The 18,719-nt window shown below is 34.5% G+C and overlaps 2 protein-coding genes and 1 non-coding gene across 3 annotated transcripts; 2 read left to right on the forward strand and 1 right to left on the reverse strand.

Moving 5' to 3' along the window:
• The first annotated feature begins 2,150 nt into the window (after positions 1-2,150).
• Positions 2,151-2,267, forward strand: LOC117620407. Its single transcript, XR_004584747.1, has one exon. It is a non-coding gene; the product is annotated as a U5 spliceosomal RNA (small nuclear RNA).
• Positions 2,268-2,476: 209 nt separating this feature from the next.
• Positions 2,477-6,009, reverse strand: LOC117618739 (tRNA 2'-phosphotransferase 1). The gene is made up of 8 exons (XM_034348448.1): positions 5,771-6,009; positions 5,357-5,467; positions 5,012-5,159; positions 4,839-4,928; positions 4,154-4,208; positions 3,893-4,015; positions 3,033-3,089; positions 2,477-2,898 (listed from the first exon to the last, which is right to left on the reverse strand). The coding sequence occupies exons 1-8, from the start codon at positions 5,947-5,949 to the stop codon at positions 2,774-2,776; spliced, it is 888 nt and encodes a 295-aa protein (XP_034204339.1). The 5' UTR covers positions 5,950-6,009; the 3' UTR covers positions 2,477-2,773.
• Positions 6,010-12,510: 6,501 nt separating this feature from the next.
• Positions 12,511-16,500, forward strand: LOC117620190 (protein NSP-INTERACTING KINASE 2). Its single transcript, XM_034350328.1, has 4 exons — positions 12,511-13,362; positions 14,101-14,361; positions 14,461-15,348; positions 15,568-16,500. The coding sequence occupies exons 1-4, from the start codon at positions 12,945-12,947 to the stop codon at positions 16,044-16,046; spliced, it is 2,046 nt and encodes a 681-aa protein (XP_034206219.1). The 5' UTR covers positions 12,511-12,944; the 3' UTR covers positions 16,047-16,500.
• The last annotated feature ends 2,219 nt before the right edge of the window (positions 16,501-18,719 follow it).

Raw genomic sequence — 18,719 nt, forward strand, 5'->3', positions numbered from 1 at the left:
ATAGTACTAAAAAAACAAGTAACAACATAAACGATACCTATCTTTTGCTTGAACAAAGGAAAGAAGTCTATTGAGCAGAGTTCACATATAAGCACCCAAATTGTGGATAATCAAGAAACTAGAAATTCTCAATTCAAGGGACTTCTATGTTTTTTTTTGGAATAGTAACGTATGCCTTTTCAGTTTCCATTGTTTTGATTTATTTTTTAAATTAAATTAATCAAGAAAAGTGGAAAGTTTGTTGGGTTAATTAATAGAATAAGGCTAAATTAGGAAAAATCTTATTAAATCATCGTTTCTCTCTCATAATAATGTCATCAAACAAATAAAAAATAAAGAGTTAACTATAGTTAAATCCATGGACATGTGTCACTTTTTGGGAAGGGTGGTGAGAATATACCTTGAGTTAAAGTGGTGAGCAAAAATGCTCCCTTGAAACACCCTATCTAACCTAGGCATCAGAGGGCCTTTGGCCAACACCCTCCGGCAGTGGTGGACCCAAAATTTTTTTAGCGGAGGTGCAAAATTGATTAAGTATGAAAAATGGTTTTTCAGAATAATCTTTTTCTCAAGATAATTTTTGGAGGCTTTTATTCCTTACACATCAAATAAGAAAACTTGATTTTATGGGATTTTAGTATGAAGTATATATTGACTTAATGAGCCATTATTTTTAGCCTAAATCGTATTTTGCACTAAAATCGATTTTTCATATTTTGATTTGGTAGGAATTTGATTTTCTAGTATTTATTTTTATTTGAATCCAAATGGAGGGTACTTCCTTATTTACATTGTAAACTTAAGTAAATGGAGTAATATAAAAATAAATTAAAGTAAAAGGACAAAGACATTTACTTAGGGTTCAGCTGCACCTCCTTGCGCCTTAATGGATCTGCCTCTGCCTCCGGGTGTGGTACTTTTACTTCGATCTGTTTTGCAGGGAGAAAGAGAGGCGGAGAAGACGAAGGAATCTTAGGCGAATATTCTCGTAAGAAAATTTGCTTCCACAGAGATAGATCAAAACATTAACATCCCGTCTCATACCTAAAACAATACAGGCGTGTGGGTGGGCTTTTTTTAATTATAAATAGACAGCCGTTCGGCTATACTCGGGGTTTTAAAAAAAAATAAAAATCGCATAGCCAGGCGGCTATACTACGGGTTTTTATTATAAAAATAGTATCGCCAAACGGCTATTCTATTTTTGACACGTAGCGAAATGGGCTCTAGGAGCGGTTCTTTTTTTAAATAAAAAGAGTAGCCGTACGGCTATACTACGGTTTTTATTTAAAAATAGTATGGCCGTGCGGCTATACTATTTTGACACGTGACAAATGAGCTCTGGTGACAGGCGGGGCCTCTTTTTTATATAAATAGTACAGCCGCGCGGCTATACATGGATTTTTAATAATAAAAAATAGTATAGCCGCACGGCTATACCGTTTTTACACGTGGTAAAGCCGGCGTTAGCGCCAGCGGGTCCTTTTTTTCTGTTTTTTGCAAATAATATAGCCGCGCGGCCATATTCGGATTTTTATAATCCTGCCGAAGCCGGTGCTAGTTTTTCATTTTTTACAAATTGTATAGCCGCGCGGCTACACCTGGTTTCTTTTTATTATATTATATATATATATATATATATATATATATCTATCTATCTATCATGAAGCATCTTTGTATTTTTCTCAGCCATATTTTGTTAAGAAGCTTTTAATTTGTTGGAGGGCAATCTATGAAAATGGGGAAGCCTTTTTTTTTGTTTCTCAAAAACAAAGTCTAGAGTTTTAATTCACGTTAAAGTCTAGAGTTTGCTAATTATTTATCATTTTTCAATCACTAGCTAGAACAAATGAGAAATGACATCCAAGCTTGCTTAGCATCTTCCTTTTCTGTTTTTTTTGGGTCAATTACTAGCCCTCTAAACCCAAGTTTTATGTAAGAATAAGACACAGCCTACATAACATTTTGAAACATTTAATTTTTGTTGGAGTATTTTCCAGCTTCATGAATTAACTTGTTGGAGGGCAATCTATGAAAATGGGAAAAAGCCTTTTTCCTGTTTCTCAAAAATCCCACATAGAAAAAGAAGCAAAAGCATCAGAATGAGAGCGGCTATAAAAATAGAAGAAATGGGACATTTAAAACCACGCAGCCACGCGGTGGGCACAGAGCGAACTATTCTTTCGCCTTTTACTAAAGAATACCGTGTGCTCGCCGCAATTGGTGGCATACGCCAATTTTTGGAGGAGTTTTTTTCAACAGAGAAGCTCCTACAAGTTAGTTTTCAAAGTTTTTCTTCTGTAATTTTTTCTCATCTAGCAGTTTTTTTCAACAGAGGATTTAAGACAATTTTGAAACCAAGTTCAACACAGAAGTAGAATTACAAAATGCTTTTAGACACAGTATTGGCAAAAACCCAAAAATCATGACATTTTGCAATTTACTATGGATTAGTATCTTAAACAAGGCAATAACAAACATCGACTTGCAAGACCTTTCTTCCATTAAAATTGACTTGGTTATTTCACATTGTACTTTCATTATACACAAGAAAAGTACTCCTCTAGGAATGTAGATATAAATATACAACATCAATTCAAGCTGAACATCAAAAGCGCCAGTCTCACTTCCATTGATAAGGGAATTGCTAACTACGACCAGCTTAACATGTGCTACAAAGCGAACTGTTGCATCTCATTATGCTGAGATGATCAGCCAACGGATCAAAAATGTAAAGGAGAAATGGAATGATTGCACCCCAACTGATCCAGGTTCAGAAAAGTATCGGCTTTCTATCGGGCCACGATTCTATTTTCTCAAAGTACTTGACTGGCACAACACCATCAAAACCTTCAGTCAAAATTACCTTGTTCTCTGAAATGTAAAATTTCATTCCCTCTGCAACAAAAAATCAAAAGAAACAAAACAGGCATAAGAAGTCCTCCATGATAAAGAATAAAAGATGCTGGACTCATGGCAAACTTAAAAGAAAATTTTGAACTTTGATAAAGAAAAGGTTTGCAAAACCATACCTTCTAGAGCTTTTCTAACATCGAGATAGATCAAAACATTAACATCCCGTCTCATCCCTAAAAGAATACAAATCAAATCAATTACCCACATAAGCTGAATAATGTTATTGTCTTGAATTCATCATTACCAGTATAGCTCATTACGGCATGATAGTCATTACTGTTTAAAAGTATAGAGAAAGAATAAGTCATTACAAGTGGTATCCCAGTGAACAATACTATAAGCCCAAAAGCTTCCAAGAAAACAAGAATTCTGAAATAATTGGTGACCTTAAATGCACTGAACTTAGACCTCAAAAGGGTCACAGATAAACAATGTGGAGTATTGTCATCACAAACACCTAGGAACAACATTATTTCATCAGATTCCTTACTAACTTGTCTGCAACTCTCTCAAGAGTTGATGAACCATGAGAAAAGTTCGATCAAGTCCACCTTTCAATTGGCACATTTGCAAGGGCCAAAGAAAAGCAAATTCAGGTCTCTTCCACTAGAAAATTGTGGACCATCTACCCTTTTTCAATCTGACCAGTATGCACAGAAAGTGCATAGATAATTGGAAACTTTTGGCAAGTGGAGTCCACAAATGGCTCTCCCCAAATAAGCGTTTGTATTCATATGTGTGATTAGAAGTCAATAGAGTTCATCATCACCATATACAAAACTCTAATGTTGTGTGAATTGTCCCCCATACCCGTTCCATTCTTTTCCTCGTTCATCATTTATTGACCCTTTTTATAGGAAGCAGGTGCAATGTAGAAAATATGCTACAGACTACAGAAACAATGCTGATTGATCAGAGACACGTTCATTCATATAAAAAATCCACACAGATAAATACCCCTAATTAAAAACGTTACCACTAATCACTTGCCCATCAGTTGGCAAGCCGCGTGAGAAGTGAACATGCAATCGTTTAATGCTCTTTAGACCAGACTCTAATATTGATTCCAAATTCTTCCGATAGGTCCCATGCACGCACACTGCACATCGAGGGGGAAAAACAGTGAATCAAATGAAAAGGTACCGTTTCAACAGAAAACACTAATGACTCTTTTTATTCTCTACACGAACAAGTTATGTACTGAGAACACAAGACAATTGCACACTAAAAGATAAACCTGGAACTTCTTCAGATGTAAGGATGGGCTTCAACAATCTTTCAGATTCAACTATCTGCCAACATGCGCATACAGTAGATATAAATATTCAATGTCCAAAGCCAGCAAGTATAGATGGATGTTCAACCCAAAAACACGCGTCACGAATAAATTGGTGAAGAAAATTGTCTAGAATTTTATAAAGTTCAAAATAACGTTGGTGCAAACAAATATAGTGGATCCTCATCCTTAGGCTAACATTTTACAGAGTTCAGGATGAACAACACTACTTGTATTCATGTTGAAGAACAAAATGTTGAAAAGTACAAATATCAGTTTTACGCTATTGAAAATGAAAACAAGAACTTCATAATTTACTACATAATGGTCTGAAACTAAGAGTACAAGAGAAAATAATGAAAGACATCTAGTCTTAGAGTGTAATGACCAAGTCTCTAGCTTCAACAATTTTACAAGTCTTAACTGGAGATTCTACTTCTAGCGAGACTCGGACCTGACAGTGCTTTGAAAAGATTATGCAGAGAGAAACTAGTTAATCCCTGGCTCTGCTTTCACAAGACACACAGAAACAGTAAAATCCAAGAAAGCAGTTCCAAATTCAAGCAATTAAAAATGGTTAGGCGTCTCCACAAAATGAGCCTAATAACTCAAACTCAAATATTAAATATAAATGAGGATATGTTACCATTGTTGTGTGGCCTTGGTTTGCACGTATCAAAAGCTCCCCATTTTCTTCCAAGAGGCCGAAGCGCTGCTTATTATCCTTTCTGACAGCCTGGTAAGAAACAGCAAATAATTAAAAATCCTCCTTAGGAAGTTAACTAAAAATAATTAACTACTAAAAGACTGCTCACTAACCTCCTTAATTTCATCAACAGTATGTGATCTCAATGGAATATTAGCAAATGTCTGTATGTTCAGCTTTAACAGATCCTGAACCTTCACATATCCATCACTTCGCATATTCAAATTCAACTCAGGTGCCATATGGCGCAATATACGTGTCCTGAAAGGATAACAGAGGGGCTGAATTTAAACAAACTACACCATTCAGCTGCGCTACATTACCAATATTTATATATAATTATATGTATGCATTAATGTAACAAAAAGGTTTAAACTATCTCGCCCACATTGAATACTCTAATTAAAATTAGAAGCTACAAAACAAACAAAATGACAAGTGGGTATTGTAGTACTTACAACAATCTACCAAGGGCGTCAATTTTATCTTTGCCAGAGCCACTCCCTCGACCACCACCACCACGGCCCCTTGATCTTTCTCTATCATCCCAATCTCCTCCTCTACCACCACTGAACACAAAATACATAATCACATATTCACAGTATAATTATATAACACACTACAATTTTTCTCTGCCAAAAATTTCAAACTTCTAATTGGTTGCCGAGAAATGCCCGAAAAAATTGGTATACTGCAACGATAATAAAGTACAATAAAACTGATAATGCAATAAGGGCAATCTCGTTTTTGCTAAACCCAAACATTCTCTCAGAAAAACAATGGAAATTCAAAATTCTTTTTTTTTTTTTTCTTCTGTCTGAACTCGTTCGCAGAAGCGAAAAGGAGAAGAAAGAGAATGAACAAAAAGATACCTTCTGGAGTTACGAGCAAAAGATGCAAAAGAAGACCCGCTGCTGCTGCTATTGTTATCCATGAGAACCCGAGCAGGATAGGTGGGAAGGAGAAGAGGATGAGATTTAGGGCTACGTGGAAGGGAAACACGATAGTAACGTAGAACTGGAATTTTGTTAATGGTAACAGACCCCCGCATGAATATTACAAGAATTTGCAAAGCCGAGAGGATGACGAGGAAGGATACGGAGAGAGAGAGAGAGAGGAGACTGCTCAGAAACTCTCTCTGCCACAGGCGGTTGGTCATTATTTTTCATAACTAGTATAGCCGCGCGGCTATACTCGGTCTTTGTATACTACGGTTTTTATTATTTAAAACATAGTATAGCCGACCGGCTATACTCTCTTATTTTTTATATATAAGGCGGCTATACTCAGATTTTTATAGAATCAAAATAGTATAGCCGATTGGCTATATCGTTTTTGACAGGTGGTGAAGCGGCACTAGGCGCCAGGTGGGTCCTCTTTTTCTTTTTTATATAGCTGCGCGGCTATACTTGGTGTTTTTTAATAGAAAGATTATAGCCTCCTGGCTATACTACGGTTTTTTTATTAAAAAAATCATATAGCCGACCGGCTATACTATTTATTAAAAAAACGTCTCACGACGATATTGCGTCGGCACAGGTGTATCCCAGCGCAAATTTGCCATATAATATCTTAGACGTATAGCTGAGTAGCTATACTCCAAAATAGAAATTTTTTTAAAGTATAGCTCATCGGCTATACTCGATGAATATAATATTTTAAAAGTCCAGCCACACGACTATAAACGATGAATATAATATCTTTACCGTATACTATACCCTTTAAGTTGCATAATATTGGATTTCTTTTTTTAATTACTTTAATTAGTAGTTATGTTTTAGTTATTATTTACTTAGTTAATAAATAGTATTTAAATATTTTATTTAAGAAAAAAATAGAAAATTGAATTACTGTTTATTAAGTAATATAATTCATGAAGTTTATTAAAATATTTAATATTAACTAGCCTCGCTAGATGCGCTTCCACCTCACCTCTGCAAGAGGCTTTTTTAAAAAATTTAAAATTTATTTTAGAATTAAAAAAGATCATGAGTAGTTTTTGTTCCATAAAAATATGATCCATTATCTTATTTTTCTTTTAATCTTAATTTTAATTTTTTAATATGAAAAAGTGTGAATTTACCATATTATCCTCATTTAATTAATAATTTCAATTCTTAATGTTTGCATTAACCAAGGGCATTTTCTAGTATTTTGAATGTTTCACAAAATTCACGTATTATACATGTATTTTTCACATATTATAAATTGAATATATACTGGGGTCCTTTTTTTTAATTTTTTTAATAAATGGAATAGCCGCGCAATTATACTCGTTAAATATATATTGGTCCCCTTTTGGTTTAAAAGTTTTTTTTTTCTTTCTAATTTTTGTTTATCAATAAGAGTAGTTTAGATCATTTTCCATTACTATTTGGCCATTACCGGAGTCTCTATTATCCCCTTTTGATTTTTTACTTTTCCATAGTTATTACACAAGAATTTAGCATTTTTCAGTTTAATACTCGTATTATACATGTATGTACATATTTTTTAATAATACTTCTGTTTTCCGTACACGTCTTAAAGACTCGGTAAAATACACGTTTTTTTTAAAAGCAAACATACAATACACATACGTACATAGTTTTTCATGTTTAATACACGTGTTTTTTACAAAATTTTCAATAATACATGCAAGATTCACGTACTATACACATAATTTGCACATATTATTGGATATATACTAGGGTTTATTTTTATTTTTAATAAATAGTATAGCAGCGAGTATACTCTTTAAATATATATTGGTATCTTTTCTTCTTTTTTTTTATAAGTTTTTTTTCTTCCTAATTTTAGTTCATCAATAAGAGTAGTTTAGAGCATTATCCATTACTATTTGGTCATACCTGAGTTTCTATTGTCCCCTTTTGATTTTTTACTTTTTTCAAAGTTATTACCTGTATAAAGAATTTAGCATTTTCCCGTTCAATACTCGCATTATACACGTACCTACGTATTTTTCAATAATTTTTCCATTTTCCATACATTTCTTAAAGACTCGTTAAAATACACGTTTTTTGAAAAAGCAAACATACAATACACGTACGTACATATTTTTCAAGTTTAATACACGTGTTTTTTTATAAAATTTTCAATCATACACACAAAATTCACGTATTATACACATAATTTTTACATATTATTAAATAAAAATAATTTATATTTAAATATTTTCAATTCTAGAGGATTAAGTGAGAAAATTTCTGTTTCAAGGTGTAAAGTGAGAAATTAAGACCCTACAGTTCCCAAGCAACCATGTCCCACCCAAACCGATTGCACAAGCTTTCCCTCCACCTGCTCCTCCTCCTGTGGCAAGTCATCACTCCTCCTTCTAAGCTAAGTTGTGAATGTCTTTAAATATTTTTATCATGAACTCATTAATTTTTTATGCGATGATCAAAGATGATTCACTCTTCCTTTTGTCCGCATGAACCATGATATTGATATGCACTAGAAAGTTACCAATGAGTTTAGTTTATAAAATCTTGTAGGAACGCTTTCGCGCTAACAGGAAACATGAAAGGAGATCATGCAATTTCTTTTTTCTTCCTTTATTTTGTTAAGTGAGTTTCAGAGTGATTGTGGCTTTTAGGTTGGGATAGCAGTCTCTGTTCATTCATGCTTATACAGTATGAAAAAGGAGAATCATGAGACACGCAAACGCAAAGACATAAAGGGACAAGTGTGTATATAATTGTCAATGAAAAGTGAAGTGAAAGATGTGTCTTACTCTTATTTAACATTATACGCTTTAACAAAGTTACTTGGTTTGGTGCATATCAGATTCCAAAGTGAACTCTGGGTATATTTTGCTTATCCAGTTTGTCCGATTGTTGTGGAAGAGAATCAAACCCTTCCTATATGCTAATCATTTTCCTGCGACTTTGTTAGAGAAAGAGAGAAAGAGAGGTCTAAATCCGCATCTTACCCGTTTTAGACAAAAGACATTTTGTAAAAGGTCAAAGGAGAGAAATATTTTTAAAAGAAGCCAAAATGAACAAAAATGCCCTTATTTATTTTTGAATTTCTTAAGGAATCATTTATAGTTGCCTGTCTTTGGTTTGAAAGTTTATAGGTTTTTCTGTCTTTTTCGGAAAAGTTTTGGCTTTTTCTCAAAAATAAAAGTTTTTTTGTGGCTAAAACCTAAATTTATACTTTTAGACAATAGGGATATAATAGGAACAAAAAATTTAAATATAAATAAGTTAAATACAAAAGTTTGAATCAATATGTCAAAATTGGAATGTAATCTACATGACAAATTAGTCAAAAAACTTATATCAACAAACAATTAATAATTCGAAAACTAAGCCCAACTACTGGTTGGATTTTTGAACCTCTATCAACTTTTCAATAAAAAAATAAGGTAGATATTTAGCATGTCGATATGTACCATTAATGTGAATTACTGTTGTAGGTGTTATATTAAAATATTTGGCCAAAGGAGGTCACACAATAAAGAAAGAAGTTTTGTGCAAAGTTGTATATCATAAATTTTTGTGTGTGAGACTTTAAATAACTTTATTTTAGGAACATTTTTATACGACTCACTCCGTATTGTATTTCGACAATTCAAACCATCTATTTTTATAGGATATAATAATAACATCGATACGATAATCATAAGTCATTCTTGTTTCTTTCGTAGTATTGGGAACTTTTAGGTGAGGCTACGAAGCAGGTTGGACTAGCGAGGAAGCTTGTCACGAGCTAGCTCAAATGACATATATATAGCTAGATATGTCACATTATAATATATATGGAAGATATTAGTGATGTATTTATAAATTTTGTGGAATTTGTGGTGGAAAAGCTAGCTGGCTGGTTCTGGTTATTGCAGACTTGCAATTAGTTGTACCCTAACCCTACCAAAACCCATATATATATATATATATATATGTGTGTGTGATATGTCTGTCTTACCATATTGTAAAGTCCAACAGAGTGGTGAGAGTGAGCCGTGAGTAAAAACTGTCGTGTTCTGTTTTCCATGAGCATATAAACATCACAAGCTGGGGAAAAAGCAATGCCTACGGAGATAAAAGACAAGGTTTCATAATGTACAAGTTCACATGACATGAATAATATTGGGCTATACAGAGTGAAAAAAAGGAGTTCACATGAAGCTCGACAATTAATGGGTCCACTCCACTCCATATTTACAAATTATAATTAATGCTCTCTCTCTCTCTCTCTCTCTCTCTTGAGGGGTCAAGATCAAGCTGTCGAAGCAGCTTCTGTGTTTTTATACGTATATACAAGTCTTTTTTGAAGCAGCATATGGAAGAATGGAATACAAGGTTCTACGTACTTGAGTTTGACAGGAGGAGGAACATTGTCACGAGCCCTAAATTAAACACAATAATTTTTACTTTAATGTGAATCCATTTTTTTGTTCCTTAGTAGGGCAGGCAGCATCTCACAGCTCAAGAATTCAAACTACAAAATAAGGATGTTGTTATTCATACTCGAAAAATATTCATCATAGATGCACTCCATGGTTTACTGACTCATTGAGTATATATAAGTGCAAATTATAATTTTGCGTTTCTCGGTTATTTTGTAAGTTTAATATACATTGTTAATCCTTTTATTTTTTATTTTTTTACACATATAAATTTTTTGAGTTAATAATTGTCTGACATGATATCAAAGTCTTCTTAATAACTCGATCATGAACTCAATTCCCGTTTCTGTTTTTTTTTTTTTTTTTTTTTTGGTTTGACTCTACATGTGCATGCTGAGTTTACACAAATCAATAGTGTAAGTTCGATATATTTCATGTTTTTCTGACATCTCTTTTTTTTTTTTTTTAGGTTAATTGTTTTATTAGTCCTTCAATTGTGACCCAATTTGCATTTGAGTATCTCAATTTTCAAAATAGTTCCCGTGGTCTTTTTGCTTTAGTTTCGTTTGGATAAATAGTCATGCCATCAATTTTGTTAATTTTTTATGTTAAATGCAGGAGTAAAATGATATTTTTACATTAAAACAAAAAAAATGAATAAAAAATTATATTTTAAAAAAACAATAAAAGAAAATCAAATTAAAAACCAACAAAAAAAAAAAAACAAGTTTAGGGGGGAGTAGAAATTGGGATAGAGGGGGGAGAGAGAGAGAGAGTTTAATTTTAATTTTTTATTCATATTTTAATCAATTTTGATACAAAAATATCATTTTGCTCCTGTATTTAACAGAAAAGTTAACAAAATTGACAATAAGACTATTTGTCATAATGAAACTAAAATTAAAGGATCACGTGAATCATTTTAAAAATTACAATACTCAAATACAAATCGAGTCTAAATTTAGAAACTAATAAAACGAGTAATCTTTTTCTTTTTTTTTTTTTCTTTTCTAATACTAATGAAAGTTTGATGGTCATCATTTCCCTTTACAATCCTAGGCCTATGGTAGCTTTTATAGAGTGAAAACAATTAGTCACAATCTAATGATATGTTATTAAACTCTCAATATGAATCGTGAATTATACTTTCCTGGTTTAGTCAAAATTAAAAGTTTGACAAGACAATTCAACAAGTATGGGAAAAGACAAAATTACCCAAAAAATAATTAAAAGAGAAGACTAATAACGGAGACAGTAGAGCATGGTGAGTCAGCAGAGAAAAGAAGAATGGGATTTGCTTGCTCACACATCCTTCTTAATTGATAGAGACACTCGACACCAATGAATCCAAAGTACTGCCATCCATGTTTGTGCCATTGTTTTTACCTATGCTTTTAGGCTTTTTGCCTTCCCATCCTTAAAGTGGTCTCACTAAAGCACCCATGGTCCATTTCAAAAACAATGGCATGGCTTTTCTGATTCCCAATTATTATTTCCAGTTTCCACTAACTACAGTTGTTTTCATTATGAAAATTAAAAAATTACAGTTTGAGTTCATAATGTTCAATTGTGGATCAAGTTAAACTGCTGTTAATGTAAAATTTATATGTTCCTCAAGTATATATTTTGCTGCTTTTGCAAGAGTAATCAAATAGTTCATTGCTGCTTTAGCTTTTCATAATTTTCGTAGTAAACAAAATCATAGCAATTCTTACGACCATAAACAATTTAGTAATCAGATGCAGATTGATGTTCCTATTTGCCACTGCTAGTTTGCCAATGTCAAACATGGGCAGCCAAACTGTGCTAACTTCTAATAAGTATTCGGTTTGGTTTCCCGATTTTTCGGTTCCAGTGTCCACTCCTAGCTAATACCTATACAATGAATGTTAGATAAATTTTATTTTTCAGTGCTCACGAAAATATTGTTTTTCAATGGGATCCAAATGCTTATGGATGGATAGAACATTACATGTGTGGCCTATATTTCAAATGCAGGCAAACGAAATGAGACCATATAAAGTTCTTCAATAATTCTGAATCATGGATGATGAATTCACTGATAACTTCATGCATTTTCTTTTGATGAATAAGATTTTCTTGTCTCATTTAATGAACTGGTTGAACAAAAGGTGTTCATAGGGGCCATATATATACAGTTGTAGGACCCATTGATTCAAATTTAGGTGGAGGGCCCCATAATTTTGATATGCTTTAGCTTCCAAAAGAACTACGTTACATAAAACACTCTCAAACTATCACATTTACATGAAGCAGGCATATCATGATTCATGTATGACGGTGCAACTCTGTTTTCACCTGCAAAGTCCACTGAGATTAGAAACCTCTCACTTTCAAAACCTAACTTCACTCTCTGTCTGAATCCAAAATAGAAAATAAGCAAAAGATCAAAACTCACTCGGACACTCTCTCCTCGAACTTATAAAATCCCACATTTTTCCACACAGTCAAAACAAAAGCAAAGCAATTTCCACATTTTCCTACCTATTTTCTACCATTTTCCCTCAAACCAAACACCCCTGTTTATCTTCTCAGACGTTATGCAGAGTCTTTAGACCACCCGTTTCACTTCAAAACCTCAAAAAGCCAGCACAACCCAGAAAGCAAAAGTTGAAAAAGATCCAAAATTTCCCACCAACCCACAAAAATTCCTCACATTATCCCTCAAACCAAACATGCATTTCACCTTCTCCATTCTCCTCCTCCTCCTCTTCCCCTCCCTCTGTTTCTCCTCACTTACTGAGCTCCCTGCTCTTATGGCCATGAAGGCCTCACTGGACCCACAAAACCAGTTCTTGACTTCATGGACGCCTCACTCTGAGCCATGTAGTGGAGCTTTTGAAGGCGTGGCTTGCAATGAGCAGGGCCTTGTGACCAATATCTCTCTTCAAGGGAAGGGTCTCTGGGGCCAAATACCCCCAGCTGTTGGTGGCCTGAAGAGCTTGACTGGTCTGTATCTTCACTTCAATGCTTTGAGTGGGAAAATACCAAAGGAGATTGCTCGTTTGAACCAGCTCAGTGACTTGTACCTCAATGTCAATAATCTTTCTGGAGGAATTCCTCGTGAGATTGGCAACATGCCTAATTTGCAAGGTGGGTTTTTAAAAAAAAATTTTCATTTTTGTTAAGAGTTGCAATTTTGTGCTTATGTTAGATTGAATGTTCAGATTTTTTTTCTTTTAAATGTCTTAGAATTTCTTGTTTTCTTGGTGAAAATAAAAAGTTTTTACTTTTTGGTTAATGAATATAGAGGCAGTGAAAAGTTTTCTGCTTTACATCTTACATGGAGAAAAGTGGGTGCATTGAAAACTTTTGCTCACAGAAAGATTGCAAATGGATTTCGGGGTTTTTATTTTTTAATTTTTTTAATTTTAAATTTCTGAAATTTAGAGGTTGAAATGGGTGCACTGAAACTTGAAAAGCCTTGTTGTATTATATCTTCCCTATTTCTTTTTCTTAATTCATATTCTTGTTTTCTCTACTAGATTAGGTTTGAAGTGGTGTTGTCATTTGCATTTACCAGCTTTCTTGAGATTAAAACTAGAGCAATTATATTTTTTGCAAAATTATTTCATGTGGAATGAGCTTCAAAGGTCCTTAGCTCTATATTTAATTTTTATGGTCTGTTCAAGAAATGAATTTAAAATAGTTTTGGTAATCTAGCTAAGAATGGAGGAAGGAAGAAAGGAGTGGTAATCTAACAGTTTTGAATCATTAGGTATTCAAAATTGGTTCTTATAGTTTGAATAGCATAAACTTTTCAGAGTTATTTGTAAAACCAGTGATTAAACATATTAGTTTAACCGAGTTTTCTTTGTTTGGAGTGTGCAGTTTTGCAGCTGTGCTACAACAAGTTGACTGGGGGCCTACCGACACAATTGGGAGATCTTAAAAGGCTCAGTGTTCTTGCAGTGCAATCCAATCAGTTAACCGGGGCAATTCCAGCAAGCCTGGGTGAGTTGGGGACGCTAACAAGGCTGGATTTGAGCTTTAATAGCTTTTTTGGTCCTATTCCTGCAAGATTGGCTCATGCTCCTATGCTTCAAGTCCTTGATGTTCGAAGCAATAGTCTCTCAGGAAATATCCCTCTAGGTAATGTGGTGTGATGCTCTCAACCAGTTAAAAACTTATGTTTAATTTTCTTTGTAAGAATTTTAAGTTGACCATTTGCATTTGTGGATGTAAATACAGCTCTAAAGAGACTGAATGGAGGATTTCAATATGAAAACAACCCAAGCCTATGTGGGGTTGGGTTTTCTGGCTTAAAAGTTTGCACAGCTACTACTACTCGGAACCCAAACAAGCCACAACCATTTGAACCTGGTAACTTTTCTGCAAAAAATCTTCCAGACTCACCTACTGCAAAAGAAATCCCTGAGTCTGCAAATTTAGAGTCCAATTGCAGCCAAACCCACTGTTCAAGAGCATCAAAATCCCAACAAATTGGTATAGTTTTTGGGGTGATTGGAGTTATTGCTGCTTTAGCTGTATCTGGTCTCTTTATCTTCTCATGGTATCGTCGCCAAAAACAGAAAATTGGGAGTACTTTGGACACTTCGGATAGCAGGCTTAGTACTGACCAGGCAAAGGAAGTTTACAAGAAGAATGCATCTCCTCTCATCAATCTGGAGTATTCTAACGGGTGGGACCCGTTGGCTAAAGGTAGCGCTGGGTACTCTCAAGAAGTTCTTGAGAGTTTTATGTTCAATTTAGAAGAAGTGGAGCGTGCAACTCAGAGCTTCTCAGAAGGAAATCTGTTGAGGAAGAGTAATTTTTCTGCCATCTACAAGGGAATCCTAAGGGATGGATCAGTTGTTGCTATAAACTGCATCAGCAAGACAAGCTGTAAGCCTGATGAAGCTGAATTTTTGAAGGGATTGAAGATATTGCCCTCATTAAAACATGAAAATCTTGTTAGGTTGAGAGGCTTTTGTTGTTCAAAAGGCAGGGGGGAGTGGTTTCTTATCTATGATTTTGTCCCCAATGAAAGTCTGTTACAGTATCTCGACATTAAGGTTGGCAGTGGGGAGGTTCTTGAGTGGTCAACCAGGGTATCTATAATTACTGGCATTGCTAAAGGTCAGTGTATCTCTTGCTCAATAAAGTTACCATCATTGTTTTTGGTTGTTGTCTTTTTGTTCTTCTTACCATCAGTGTATCTCTTGCTCGATAAAGCAACAAGAACTCCATAGGAAAATTTGACATATTATTCCCTTCTATTACTTGGTACTAAAATTTGACATAATATAACTCCTAATACTTGGTGTATACTGAATGTTTGACATATTTTGGCGGCAGGTATTGGATATTTGCATGGAAGTATGGGCAATAAACCTGCCATAGTTCACCAGACCATATCAGCTGAGAAGGTGCTTATTGACTCCCACTATAACCCCTTACTCTCAGATTCGGGCTTGCACAAACTCCTTGCAGATGATATTGTCTTCTCAATGCTCAAAGCCAGTGCTGCCATGGGATACCTGGCTCCTGAGTACACAATTACTGGTCGCTTCACTGCAAAGAGCGACATTTATGCATTTGGTATGATTGTTTTTCAAATCCTGTCTGGAAAACGTAAAATCACCCAGGTGAATCGCCAAGGGGCTGAGGCAGGCAGATTTGAAGATTTCATTGATGCAAACCTTGAGGGAAACTTTTCAGAATCAGAGGCAACCAAACTTGGAAGACTTGCTCTTCTTTGCACGCAGGAGTCTCCCAGTTACAGGCCGTCCATAGAAAATGTGGTGAAAGAGCTAAGTGGGTTTATCTGCACTTGATTTTCATATGTTGTTATTGCCACAATTTTCAAATCACTAGAGAGGTTTAGATGAAGCAATTAACTGCTGACTGATGGCTGAAGCTGTGTTTTCTTCTAATTATCGTGTCCGGTTCTTGATCACTGAAGTGTTCGTGAATGGTATGTACTGGTTTGCTGTAATTTATGGCAGAAGTGATTTTGGTGGGAGGAAGCACCCTTTGATTATTTGTCTTTGTTGAGAGAGGCAAGTTGGTTCAATTAGCAAGACATTATTTGTAGTTTTTATGTTCAACATGTAGAAGCTGTTGTGTTCCAACAATGTCATTCGGTTGCTAGTGCATGTAAAGTATGAACTAAACTGTGAACTTCCTTTAAACTCAGATGTAAAATTGTAGATGGAAGCAAACTCAGCTTCCTAGTATTGTACGTTACCTTTGATATTTATGAACTGCCATTGTTGGAATTCTAAACAAGTTGCAACCATCACTTGTGAAATGGAAAATGTTTTGGATCAGAAATGGCTGGCTAGGAAATGGACAAAATGGTTCCAGTCTACAAAGCATGCCCAACTTTCAACTAATTTTTTTAATAGATTTCTTTCATTTGAACTTGGACACACATGGGTCCAATTTCATTGCTTTAGCTAAGGTTTTTTTTTTTTTTTGGTCTGAATGCTTTAGCTAAGGTTGCGTGTGAAGCCTTCTTGTCGTTTTTAACCTACCTGGCTTTGTTCCTTTCCTTATCATTTTTCTTCCAAGAAGAAAAAAGAGAGAGAATTAAGGGTGCCTGTGAATGCTGTAGTACACAGTACAGAAAGAGTTCAATCCACCCAGGTCCTTCTACTGAGGAAAAGGCCTGATGCATAGGTTCAGCAATAAATTCTAACTGACATGACATACCATGAAGTTCCTTGAAAAGGACTTGATTACGAGAGTTAAAATCAACTAGCTCTTACTCCAGGGATATTTCTGATTACAAATATAAAAAGGAGCTTCTACTATTGACGACTCTAAAAGACTCATCATACATCCCTCGTGCAATTTATCCCTTGTGTTATTACGACAGGGATTGCATGATGACTCTTTTGGAGTGCTGATAAGTCTATATTTTACATATATTTTATGCCTCATTTGCTTATTTATTTATTAATTTTTTGGATTAAATTGGTTGTTTTTAATTGATTTTGTGAGATTTGTGGAGGAATTGTGAAATAAGAGAAAGTGTGCTAAAAAAGGCAAGAAGATGAAGATTGGAGATCAATTAAAAAGAAGTCAAGTCATTCTTTTTGTTGCAAGGAATGTTGTCAAATTTCCTAGTTCAAGATGGTTCAAGTCTTATCAAGTCAAACAAGGAGGAATAAAGAAGACCTTATATTAGAAGGAATTCTATTTTTATAACAATTGTAATTATTCCTTAGGTAGAATTTCTACGAGTTTTATAAATAGGGAGTTTAGGTCATTGTTCAAGGATGCAATTACCCATCATCCACCCTCCATCATCTACCCTAAAATTCCTACACATTCATACTCATAGCCGAAACAATCAAAGGAGAGAGAGAGTTTTAGAGAGACAAAGAAGACAACCTGGAGCTAGAGTTGCTGTTGTGCAGAGATCAAATCTTCAATTGGTTTTTTCTTTCCTATGATACCATTTGTCATGGTTTTTATTGAAGTTGTCATGATCTAATTTCTTCTTGCTAGGGCTACGATGTAGCCTAGCCATGAATACTCAATTACTTTAGTCAATGTTAATTCCAAGTATTTTTCCATGTTGAGTATCTATTACCATGCTTAATGCTTTGAATGTTTGGCCAACATTTAATTGTTTTGATGCTAAATTGACGATAGGAATATCCAATTTGGGGTTGCTTCTTGTAATAGATGCCATGAGTTACATGATTAGACAGGGATGTTTGTCATGACTTATGTGGTTGTTTTGTAGGTTTTCCAAGGAATTTAATGGGTTCTTATTATCTTAATTCCATTACTAGGGATAGAGTGGGTTGGTAATAAGAATACTTTTGGTATAACCAGGGATGGAGTATCGAATAAAGTAGGGAAAATCAACTGTCAACATGAAGAATAATTAGGATTAACGTGCTAAAGGAATTGGGTAGAATTGGCTATGGTGAAATCGGAAACTTTAGTGCTCTCATAACTTGAATCTCACTACTTTATTTTTCTACGCTTGCTTTTATTCATTGTTTTAGTTAATTAATCAATCGAATCTCATCATCAATTGTTCAATTAAAGTCTTGGAAATCACAATCGGTACTTGGTAAAGGAAATCACTCGGTTGGGCTTAGATGTGGTACGTAAGTTGTACAAGTTGAAGCTGGCTTGGTAAAATATAACGGGCCTAAAGAATAAATAAGACGTGCCTTGCTTTGCCCATGATCCATCCAGAGCCCAATCTGACTAACTACCCAAAAGCAGCTAGAATGAAAAACATTTTTTGATCGTTGACATTGACATGGTCAATTAATCTGAATTACAAAGTTTCTTAAAAAGGGATTAGATGCCATTTAAGATTAGGGTCGTCAGGTGGTTTAGATATTTATGCAAAACAAATAGAAAAACAGGGATTTGATCCTTTTGGGGTTGTTGTCATCCTGTTGCTTTCAAACATGAGGTAGGTGAAAGCTCTTTTTTCCAATTTACTTACTATTTCTAGTTTGTCTCTGTGATGACGA

The sequence above is a fragment of the Prunus dulcis genome, chromosome 2, assembly GCF_902201215.1.
Source record: "Prunus dulcis chromosome 2, ALMONDv2, whole genome shotgun sequence".
NCBI lineage: Eukaryota > Viridiplantae > Streptophyta > Magnoliopsida > Rosales > Rosaceae > Prunus > Prunus dulcis.